We start from the raw sequence: 12,046 nt of genomic DNA, 5'->3' as shown, positions 1-12,046 counted from the left end.
AGCCAGAAGTTCGGATCAGTGATGATAGAATGCGCGCAACGATTGATTTCAACATCATGCTTTATTTCACACTATTTCATGCTCACGTGAGTCACGTGCGAGAATGGATTTGCAGCGGGATTGGCAAATCTTACATCATTCTGTATGTAACATTGGGGGTTCTCGTTGGGATCGCTGGAGAAAGGGGTATTTGAAAGATAAACTTTGAACTTTGTGCGTTTGCAATAAAAATAAAACAATTCTATAACGAGATTGAATGATCAGCTGGACCAAGTGATGTTGCCATTCAATGGCGCTCAGCACTCTTTTTCGGTGACGATAGCGAATTTCCAAGGTGAGTTAAGAGAAATCTGCAAAGTAATTGTGTCTTTGAAGATTGAAGAAAGTCATCAATAATGTAATAAACCAACCTTCAATTTCTGGACCCACCACCTCGCTTCGTTCCAGCCCGTACACTTGCACGACCTGGCGTCACCGTACGCGACGTTCGGGTCTTCAATGAACTACCGACGCTACTGGAAGAATTTCCTCTCCGTGCCCTATCCGGCTTATTCCCGACGTGCGACTGCTGATGTTTGGCAAGACTCGAGCTGGTTTTGAAGTTCTGGTTGCACTTTTCACAGGTGTACTGTTGCGGCTTATCCGGCTTCGATTCCTTCACTTTGTGGGTCTCGACGTGCGCTTTGAGAGTGCTTTTAGACGAGAAACTTTTCTTGCAGCTGCTGCAGTTCAGCTTTGAACTGCTGGCGACGGTGACCGTTTTACCCCGAGTTCGTTTCGGGGGTAGAAGACGAATCTTGAGCGGGCGCTTGATCTCGCGTTTTCGCTTTGACTTGGTGGATACCTTTGGGGGTTCCGTAGGCTTTTGAAGCGTAGAAGTCGTTGTACTGGTTGCGGTATTGGTGTTGCTGGTTACAGGTTGAACCGTGCTTTCCACGGGTTTAGTGACAGCCGGTACCACTGTTATCGTTGTGGTTGGAGGAATACAAATCGGAATCGATGCAGGGATGATCGGTTGAGCTGGAGGTGTCTTGGGAGGTTCGTCTTGAACTATGGTTCTGGCCTTCTTAACTCTTATTTTTATTGCTTTCGTATCAATTTTGATTGCTGACGCTGGCTTTTGAGTTTTCACCAAATGCGCAGTGACAATGTGTTGCTGGAGATCAGTTTTGGTAGGGAAGGACTCTGGGCAGGTCGTGCAGGCATGGCGTCCATTGTTACGAACATCGCACTTTAAAATCGCTGGTATCATCTGAAATTTAGATTCTTATCAATATTTTCATCTTTTTAAAAAACTAATTAACAAACCTTTTCAGCTGGAGACTTGTTTGTCAAATTAGCCGGTACCAATTTGATGGTAACAACATTCTCCGGCTTTTTAGGCTTATCAATCTTCGTTTTGTTCTGCGAATCATCATCATCAAGAAACAGACTTGGATCAACTCCAACCTCCATCTGGGTTACGCTATCCTCTTCGATTCGAACTTCATTTGTCATCTTGACCACCGTCGACGACGGTGCAGTACTGTAATTGTTTCCTCTAACCGGAACTGGCAGCACGGCAGGTTTGATCGTCACAGCTCGGGCACCCAAGTTCATACCACCCGCTCCGCTACCCCCACTAAACTTGAGGAACGCCTCCTGTCCAATGTAGGACTGCAACAGCTGGATGAGATCACTGTCGTTCAACAAGTTATGGTTGGACAAAACCTCCCTAAACGTGGTATTCTTCAACCTTTGAATCAGCACTTCAAACGACGCCCTCGGATCATGATCCGCCCACTTTAGGGCCTTCAGAATCAGTTTGAGCAACTCCTGGTCCTTGATCAACAGGCCCAGCTTGAGATCACTGTACGAGACGATCGGGATTTCCGGTTTGATCAACTTCACCACCTGCACGTCCGTTGACGGGGAGACCCGCTGGGAAGAGCTGGCCATTTGATCGTCCACGGCCAGCTTGAGAGCGTTGAAGTCGATCTTCTGTGGAATCACGCCCGGCGACATTATAGGCGTCTGTGCGATACCAACGGTGGCTGAGGAGCCCGGGATTGGGCTGTAGTGCTTGGCAATGTTGGCTCGGATGCATTTGAACCAGCCCAGGTATGCTTCCTCGGTCTTTTTGGCAAGGATGGCAAACTTGTCGATGCTTTCGATCTTGATGAAGCAGGTGGCGCACAGACACTTGGGTAGGTCGTCGTGCAGGGAGACCTGGAATGTGGTGGGAAAAAATGAAATAGTTTTGATTAATTTTATGCTTAAAAAGCATGAAAATAATATGGAATCTGTTTCTGCTGTAAATATTTAAATTTAAAATTATTTAGTACTTTCAGATTCTAATTATTCAACATACCTATTACATAACAGATTCGAGCGAGTTGTGGCGCTATAACCACGGCAAATAGTGTCCAGGGCATTCGTGGAAATACAATGTCCCATCCCAGAGGGTCCCGGAGTACCAAACCTTCTTAGCATGGTGCTCCCAACGAAAACATCCAAAAATATCGGAGCGTATGGTGGTGTGTCCCCACGCTTCTTCCTCCCCTGTCGATTCAGAATTGTGTTGTAGTTCGAACACTCCGTGCTCAAACTCAACCCAATTACGAGTCATCTCTGCGATACGGCTTTACGCAGTAGGCCTGGCCGCTTTAACGCTTGTGATGTTTCAATGCATTTCAATGCTATGGCGCACTACAAATGTTAATAAATGACAAAAAGAGTGCTAGGCGTCATCTAACCTAAGGCTCTCTCCAGGATCCCTTCGAAAGATTGGCTGCGCTAGGGTCTGATTAGATTAGATACCTATTACATAACAGATTCCAATTCGACAAAAACCTTAAGTCTGAAGCTATAAACTTAACAAAAAATAACCTCTGGGTAATTTTCCGCTAGATCACACAAAATTGGAAAAGAACAATACAGATCATTTCAAAATTACGTGTAAAATACACTTTTAAAAGTTGCTTTTTAAAGTTTATCAATGTTTTACAAAGCTGTAGAACAGACAAAAACTAGAAAATTGATGTTTGCATTTTTTTTATGAGTTATCCATATTTCACAAAAAGTTTTTTGGAAAAGTTATGATTTTCATCACTTCTGAAGAATTTTTTGAAGTTTTAACTGTGCACAGTTTTTTTCACAAAGATTTTTGTTACACACTAGTTGATTAGACAAAAAAATATAGTCCAAAAGAGTGCTTAAAACTGAGCCTTTTGCCCAAATTTCAGCCAATTTGGTTAACAGACGTCCAATGGGTCATTCTTATGCAAAAAAATTAAAAAGTGTCTGTAAAATATGAAAAACGATTAACGGTTAAAAGAAAAATATTGTGCATCATAGAACAGACCCAATAATTTCTGAACGAAACATAAATTAAGCAAGATAAATAGCTTATATGTAGATGGATAAAGCTTTCATTTGATTTTTACAGATCCGCAAAGTTTATTATTATGCTTGCATATTGGCAATATGCTTTAAGTAAATTTTCTTACCTCAAACACCAAAAGTATTGATCAAATTTGGTTTGCAAGCCAATGGGGGAGGAATTTTTGTTCATAACTCTGCTACTTTAGTTGTCCCGTCATGCAAAGAAATGGCTGGCAAAAACTTAAATTTCAACCAATATGTTCAGTTCGACGAGCAAAAGAATCGTTTTTCAGTTTGTGATAATGTGAAGGATAGTTTAAAAAGTCCAGTTTTATGATATTGTCCCGTCTCGCCAAATTTTTATTTCAGGGGAAGCACAGGTACATACAATAATGTTCATTCTACATGACATTTCTATGTAGGAAAATCAATTATCGCTGAACGCAGAGAAAAACTTGGGAAGTTTTTGGAAAAGAACCGAAGAATCGATCTTGTATTTTTAAGGAATAGAGAGTGTTTTTGCTCTAATAATTTATCTGGTGCATTGAAAATGCAAAAAAGTAAAAGTGCAAGCTTTTCAAGCTAATGAAACTGTTCAAAAATGCATTATTAGGTTTATTAGTGGACTAAAAAAAGGTGCAGGTGGTTATGTTACACATGACCAGTATGACAAAGAACTTTGCAAGATGATTGTTCAAATTTTCGATTAGAATGTCCGGTCCAAATTCCCCCCTTATAATAACCGTCCTATCGAACTAAGGGGACGGAAATTGCAAGTGGAGCTGAAATAGAAATCGAAGTGAAATCAATTTACTTTCCTTCACCACTCGAAAGTTACCAAGATGCGGGAATATTTTTGCAAGGCTGTTGCAAGCAATCGGCGGCAGTAAAGGAAATTTGAACAGCAGACATTAAAAACTACCCTTTACAGGGCTCTTAATGATTACGAGATAGTTATTCTAAATTTCCAGAAACAGATTTTCACAGTGACACAAAAAAATGTGCATCGCAGTAGTCTATTTATTACTTCCTGCCTAATAAGCAATATATTTTAACTGCTTAGCATTAGCATATTTTAACTGCTTAATTTCAGATAATGGCCAAATGCAACTTTTTATGTCCAGTATCAAAAATCATTAAGTTTGATACCCATATTGCCCCAACTCTTACGGTCCGGCAAATGTCCCCTCATCGGAACATCCGCGGGGCCTCCGGCCACTACTAACGAAATGTCAAATTTCATGTCCAGTATCAAAATCCTTAAAGTTTGATACCCATATTCCCCCAACTCTTACGGTTCGGCAAATGTCCCCCCATCGGAACATCCGCGGGGTCTCCGGCCACTCCGGATTGTGGCCACTACTGCCAAAATGTCAAATTTAATGTCCGGTATCAAAAACCATAAAGTTTGATACCCATATTGCCCCAACTCTTACGGTCCAGCAAATGTCCCCACATCGGAACATCTGCGGGGCCTCCGGACACTCCAGATTGTGGCAACTACTGCCAAAATGTCAAATTTCATATCCAGTATCAAAAACCATAAAGTTTGATACCCATATTGCCCCAACTCTTACGGTTCGGCAAATGTCCCCCCATTGGAACATCCGCGGGGCCTCCGGCCACTCCGGGTGGTGGCCACTACTGCCAAAATGTCAAATTTCATGTCCAGTATCAAAAACCATAAAGTTTGATACCCATATTGCCCCAACTCTTACGGTTCGGCAAATGTCCCCCCATTGGAACATCCGCGGGGCCTCCGGCCACTCCGGATTGTGGCCACTACTGCCAAAATGTCAAATTTCATGCCCAGTATCAAAAACCATAAAGTTTGATACCCATATTGCCCCAACTCTTACGGTCCGGCAAATGTCCCCCCATCGGAACATCCGCGGGGCCTCCGGCCACTCCGGATTGTGGCCACTACTGCCGAAATGTCAAATTTCATATCCAGTATCAAAAACCATAAAGTTTGATACCCATATTGCCCCAACTCTTACGGTTCGGCAAATGTCCCCCCATTGGAACATCCGCGGGGCCTCCGGCCACTCCGGATTGTGGCCACTACTGCCAAAATGTCAAATTTCATGTCCAGTATCAAAAACCATAAAGTTTGATACCCATATTGCCCCAACTCTTACGGTCCGGCAAATGTCCCCCCATCGGAACATCCGCGGGGCCTCCGGCCACTCCGGATTGTGGCCACTACTAACGAAATGTCAAATTTCATGTCCAGTATCAAAATCCTTAAAGTTTGATACCCATATTGCCCCAACTCTTACGGTCCGGCAAATGTCCCCCCATCGGAACATCCGCGGGGCCTCCGGCCACTCCGGATTGTGGCCACTACTGCCAAAATGTCAAATTTCATGTCCGGTATCAAAAACCATAAAGTTTGATACCCATATTGCCACAACTCTTACGGTCCGGAAAATGTCCCCCCATCGGAACATCCGCGGGGCCTCCGGCCACTCCAGGTGGTGGCCAGTTCCAATGATCGACTCACGCGACCGGCATGTCTTAGCTGGTCCATGCCCCAAGCCATCTGCTCTGGGACCTCCAGGCCGTCTGCTACCGGGCCACCAGGCTATCTGCTTCTGATGTGTCCTCGTCGTCGTCCAGCAATAGAATGAATTTTCGGGACCGACCGAGCCGAGTTTTGTTGGCTCGTCGACGATCCGAAAATTATGAGGTGGAGTGGGGGAGATTTTAGATACATCAATCTCACGTCTCTCGATCGACTGATTGGGAAACGTTCGTTCATCCAACCAGCGTGCACCAAAAAGAGGGGAATTCGTCACGTAACGTTTTCGCTTCGCGAAAATTTTGGATTGACACCACGTATAGAAACCTTAGGACAAAGTTCTTTGTCAAAAAATGTTTTAATTTCATTGCATTCCTATTCCCATTCTATTCCATTCCAAATTCCAAACATTCCTTAATCCGTGATTTTTCATGACATTTTTGCCATGGCCTTGGTTCAGACATTGAAAAATAAAAATAATAAAAAAAAGTACCATTCCACGATATCAGTGGAGCTTTGCTAAGCTCTCCCAAAAACTATGCTTTCCCTCATGCTAAATTTAACCAAAACAACACTCCTCCACAATCCACATTATACAACATGGTGTCGATTTCTGGAAAAGTCAGGGAAAACCTGGAATTGTCAGGGAATTTTATTTGACCTGGAAAAGTCAGGGAAAGTCAGGGAATTTAAAGCTGGGTCAGGGAATTTCGATGATCTTGAAAATTTTACTACAAAATTTAATTTCTTTTTGAAAATTCGCACTTGATGATGTATTTGAATTTCTTCCAGATCATACTTTGCAACATTGATAATATTTAATTTTTAATATTGGTCAAACCGGAAGGAACGCAGAACTCCATATAAAAATGCCTAAGAAAAGGGACACGATGAAAAGCGCGTAGCTTGTTTGCAATATGTTTAGGTTTAAAAATCAAATAATTTGGATTTCCGTTCAACTGAAAATTACAAATAACTAGCGCACACAGGGTGGAACAATATGAGGCAGTTGCCCCACCATCCTCAGAGATTTGTTCTAAAATTGGTCGTTTGCTTGGCATATCGGGACCATAGATAAAACCATACATTTTGTCAGAAAAATTAAATGATTTAAGAAATCAAAAGTTAAAAAATTCGAACATTTGAATATAAAAAAAATCTAAAATTCTAAAGCATAAAGATTCTAATTTTTTAAAATTCTGATAAAAAATTATTCTAAAATTCTAAAAAAAATTGTAAGGTTAGAAAATTTTGAAAAATTTCACTTTAGTATTCGTTATCTAAATTTTTATTTTTCTCAAAATTAAACTGAACTATGATTTAAAAATGATCCAAAGTAGTCTAATTTCTGGAGCAACATTTGAAAGGGGCGGTACGACATTGCTCTTACGGCCTTTCATTACACGCATTTAAATGGGACGAAAGGCCGTACCGCCCCTTTCAAATGTTGCTCCAGATTTGGTGTAATCTAAAATGTAAGCAAAATAGTGATGGTGAAATTGAATTAAAAATTAAAGAATTAAATTCAAGAACTAAAGAACCAAAACAAAAATTTATGGAAAAATAGGGTTGTTACGGACTACGGAGTATGAACTGTATCTTAAATTGAAAACCTCAAGATCGAGAACTCATTACAATTTTTAAATTTTATTTTTTTTCTCTTCGGAAAAGTTGTTTCCAGCATCCGAGATTTCATAGGGATTGTACAACTACATTTCACATATTTTCCCCAAACAACATTCAAGGGGTTACAAGGAGGAGTTCCCGTGGTCAGATCGAGCTTAAATTTGGAATCTATTCCAAATCACCCAAATATCTAAGATTGATAAACAATGACTTCTAGAAAAGCTCCAGCAGGTTGTATTTTGTTTTTATTTTTATAAAATGTATTGATCGTGTGAATGATCGTATACAATCATTTTTGAAAAAAACCTAGATCTTTTTAAAACCGTAAACATGTACTTCAAAAATTTACAATTGTATATTTTTCTTAGTTTTCCAGTTTTGTTTTAATCTTTCTTAAGGTTCTACAAAATTACATATTTTTTCAAGTTTTTGTCTTCAAAACCTTTAGTTTTTTTTAAAACATAATCAAAAATGGCATTTTCCTAATTCGTTTGAAAATTCCGCAAAAGGCAAAATAAATTAAAATTAAATATGACTTCTTACTTTAATTCAAATTTTCAATTGTTTTTTTTTTTGAAAACTTAACTTTAAATTTTCTTTAGGAAATGAAGTGAAACTAACTAATCGCAATTTGAAATTTGCAGCAACTGTAATTATTAATTATTTCTAGAGTTTTTTTAAAGGTCCTGTAAGCTTTTGTGTTTCATATGTTTATAGGCCCATTCAAAAAAAAACTCTAGATTTTTTGGTAAAGGGCACCATTTAAAATGGCATCACCAGATAATAAACATAGGACAATTTTATGGTTGCTCATTTTGGATGTTCGATTGGAAAAAAATGATTGACGAAATAAAAAAAAGTTTTTAAGTTTGTTGCAGAATCCATCGTTAAAAAAATGAAATAAAAAAGTTATTGATTTTTTTTGTCAATATCTTAAATTTGAATTTTGGAAAATGCATGAAACCATAAAAACGACGAAGTTGACTTTATAGCTGTCGGCCACTGTTGCTAGTACCAACCACTAGTGTCTTCCTTTTATCTACAAGGACTTCGCCGCCCTGGGCTCCTAAGTGTATGAGTAAGGCTACCAACTGTACGGATTTTTTCCTTACCATACGGATTTTCGAACCTCTTCGCGGATTTTTAACAGGCCGGAATTTTTGTAGGGAATTTTACGCATAATACGGATTTGTAAGGAATTTTAACAACTTTTTAATCATTGAATTGCTTTTTTGATGTGGTCGAAGCTTTTGTCAACTAGAAATTTTTATTTTTCTGTGAGTTTGATTTAAAAAGGGAGAGTTTTCCGGGGTTTCCTCAATTCAAACTTGATTATCAATAATTCTAGAGTTTTTGAACTATTGTCTTTAATATGTTGATAGGACCTTTTTTAAAAAAAAACTCTAGAATTTTTATTTGAGAAATTCTTTACTAAATTTATTTATCCCTTTCCAAAGGCATTCTAAAACTTGTGAAAACATTAGAACATTTGAATTAACAAATCTAGAGTTTTTTTAAAGGTCTTGTAAACTGTTGTGTTTCACATATTATAGGACCTTTTCAATAAAAAAAAACTCTGGAAAAGTGTTCGTTAAAACACCAAGAACGATATTATTCGTAAAAGCAAACTTGACATTTCGTAAACTTTTAAACGTTTAACAAAAACAATTGAAAAACGTAATGATTTGATTCAAATCACGGTTTATTTTATGAATACTTTTAAACGTGCAAGTCATAAGCACTCTGATAGCATTTTGTGAATTTGTTAGCTGTAAAAACGACACAGTTTTATATTTTTAATTCTCAAAGTTATTAAATTTAATTTATCTAAATAATTCATTGACAGTTTTTGTTATACCATGGTGTCATATCGGCAAAGTGTACGGATTTTTGCTCAGCAAGAGTTGGTAGCCTTATGTATGAGAGAGTATGGCACGGAGCGACGGCGCCGAATACCCATATTTACACAAAGAATTTTTAGAGCGCCCGCCGCGGGATTCGAACCTGTGACCTTTGGATTGTGAGTCCAGTGCGCGGTCCGATTGATCCACACGGACGGGACAAACCATAAAAATGCTCCAAACAATATGTTAGTAAAAATAGAAAATAAAAAAATGGTGGTCTGGAGAGGTCAGGGAAAAGTCAGGGAATTTCATTTTGGGATTTGGATCGACACCATGTTACAAACACATTCGTTATGATTTGACTATGCTCACTTTTGAACGCGTGTCACCCTCACCCCGAACGACAAATTTTGCTCGCGCGAGGAGAGATAACACGCGTCAGGGTGAAAAACTATATGTAGCTCATGACCACTTGTCCACAACAACACTCTGTATGTTTGTATGTATGTTGGGCCCAACACGTGTCTTGCAGAGCATGGCATAGGATGCGAGAGTGTAAACATTGGCAGCATGAGTCTCGGAAGGGTGGTTCGGCATGGGTTTGGGGAGCAGCTGTTGATGTGTGTTGAGGGTCACATCGCTCACGATTTGAATGTTTTTGTGAATGTGTTTGTACGCGAGAGAGCGCTGAGTACAGAGTAGATGTTGATCGAACTTGATGACCGTGTTGGACAAACATAGAATTGTTGTTGAATTGTTGGAAAATGCAGTTTGATTCATAGCATAGCTGCTGTTGGTAATTCTCAGCTGATGTCCTGACTTTAGCACCCTTTTTTGGAAACATCCCCAAGGCCAGCTACACTTATACATAGACACGGTGCCTCTCCCTCTCACTCACTCTTTCTTTCCTCCTATCTCTGGTGTGCTGTACCTTGAATGTTACCACACTATAGAGTGAGGAACATTCTCTTACGTGTACAGCAAGCAACTATACAGAAGGGAAAAAAGAGTGCGCTTTTCCAATGACGCAGTTTGATTGCGTTTTGGGGCCACCCCAACCACTTACATCCAGGCCCAGGTACCGATGAATCTTGTGGTCCAGCTGTAGCCCACTGCCGAAGATTGGAATTCCGCAGGTCAGCTCGAGAATGTCCGTGCCACAGGTGCGACACTTGCGCTCAAAGTTGAGCGCCAAACTCATCTTGTGAAGAAAGTTCCAGGCCCGACAAAATCTGGGGAACAGTTAGTATCAGCTACTGCATCCACATCAGCCCAAATCACTTTCTTCCTGCGGGGTCTTTGTTGACCAAGGTACTTTCCCCTTTTCAAAAGTTCAAGGATTTCTCCCCGTCCAAGTCTCGTTCACGATGTTTCACTTTCACGACGAATCAGGTTTGAGCGTCACTATCCCGCCAAAATCGTGCCATTCCAAATCCGACCAAACTGCAGTTGCACTAGGAGAAATTTTCCAGCATTTCACCCACAAGAGAAGAGCAAACGCTTAGTACGACGAAGACTACGACGACTGTTTCAACCACTGAAGACACACTAGTACTGAGCCGTGGAAATCGAAATGGCGCGTAGTTGTGCTGGTTGAGAGTGAGCAATACCTCACTCACGCGAATTTTTACGCGACCGTTGTGGGTGTGTGCGTTGCTGTGCGGTGAGATTCGCTCAGTTTGAACAGAGTCAAGTTTGAGGGTGTTTGGGCGCGCGTGGTGTGCCGCACCGTGTAACTGCAACGGTACAAGCCGTTGAAGAAAAAAAACGAGAAAAAATATCGGATGAGAAATGAGGTTGAGCTCAACACAGACACGTAAAGTTTGTAGTGAACAAGGTAGCTGAGTAGAAAAGACTTTGCAGTTTGATTTCGAGCAGACTCTGATTTGATGGGGAATGCAAGACTGTGTAGTGGAATAGTGTGCAGAGATGTGTGTGATAGTGGTTGTGTTTTGCGATAATAGTGTTGAGATTTGGGTATATTGTTGGAGCACATGGCTAAGGGACTATATGTTATAGAGAGTATCTGTTAACTGTTGTAACGTACAACTTAATACAAACATCATTAGTACAATGAAGCGTTAACGAAGAACATCAGCCAGAGCTTTTGCACCAAGATTTTTGTTACAGACATTGTATCTTCAAAACTTCGACTCCGGTCTTGACTCTGGTTTGAGTCTTCTTCACTATCATTTGGGGTGAGTCTGGAAGCATCACAACTTCTTGAGCGATATGTTGATTTTCCTCAAGATTCTGCTTGCCGGTCTGGACGAAAGGATCTCTTAAATCCCACCCCGACCAAGCTTTGTGTAAGCAATCCGGACTTGGGACACTGTCTGACACGAAGTAAGTGGTTACAGTTATCCCTCATATTCGCAACAGTTTACAGATCGGCCAATGTTCAAAAAATCATAGCAAATCGATAATTGAACATAATGATTTGCTTTTGCCTTCATGTGAAAGCTTTTCTTGGGATCTTTCAATTCATGTATTGACCGACTTTTTTTTAACGTTTTATATCAAGTTTTTAAAGAAAAAATATTGACCCTTAAACTCCAAAAAATCGGAACACATTTTTCTTGCGGATGTAAACGAACTTTGGTTCGCTTCAGGAATTTTATTTCAAAAAAATGAATACAAACACTGAAATCAATGAAACTTAAGCTTGGTTGTGTTTTATGAATGGTCT

The 12,046-nt window shown here is 40.1% G+C and overlaps 1 protein-coding gene across 1 annotated transcript; it reads right to left on the bottom strand.

Annotated features, from left to right (window-relative positions):
- Window positions 1-42: 42 nt before the first annotated feature.
- LOC6031194 lies at window positions 43-10,935 on the bottom strand. Its single transcript, XM_038256023.1, has 4 exons — window positions 10,424-10,935; window positions 1,309-2,208; window positions 411-1,252; window positions 43-350 (listed from the first exon to the last, which is right to left on the bottom strand). The coding sequence occupies exons 1-3, from the start codon at window positions 10,556-10,558 to the stop codon at window positions 413-415; spliced, it is 1,875 nt and encodes a 624-aa protein (XP_038111951.1). The 5' UTR covers window positions 10,559-10,935; the 3' UTR covers window positions 43-350; window positions 411-412.
- Window positions 10,936-12,046: the final 1,111 nt, after the last annotated feature.

This window comes from Culex quinquefasciatus, chromosome 2, assembly GCF_015732765.1.
Source record: "Culex quinquefasciatus strain JHB chromosome 2, VPISU_Cqui_1.0_pri_paternal, whole genome shotgun sequence".
NCBI lineage: Eukaryota > Metazoa > Arthropoda > Insecta > Diptera > Culicidae > Culex > Culex quinquefasciatus.
This window is presented reverse-complemented; position numbering and strand designations above follow the sequence as displayed.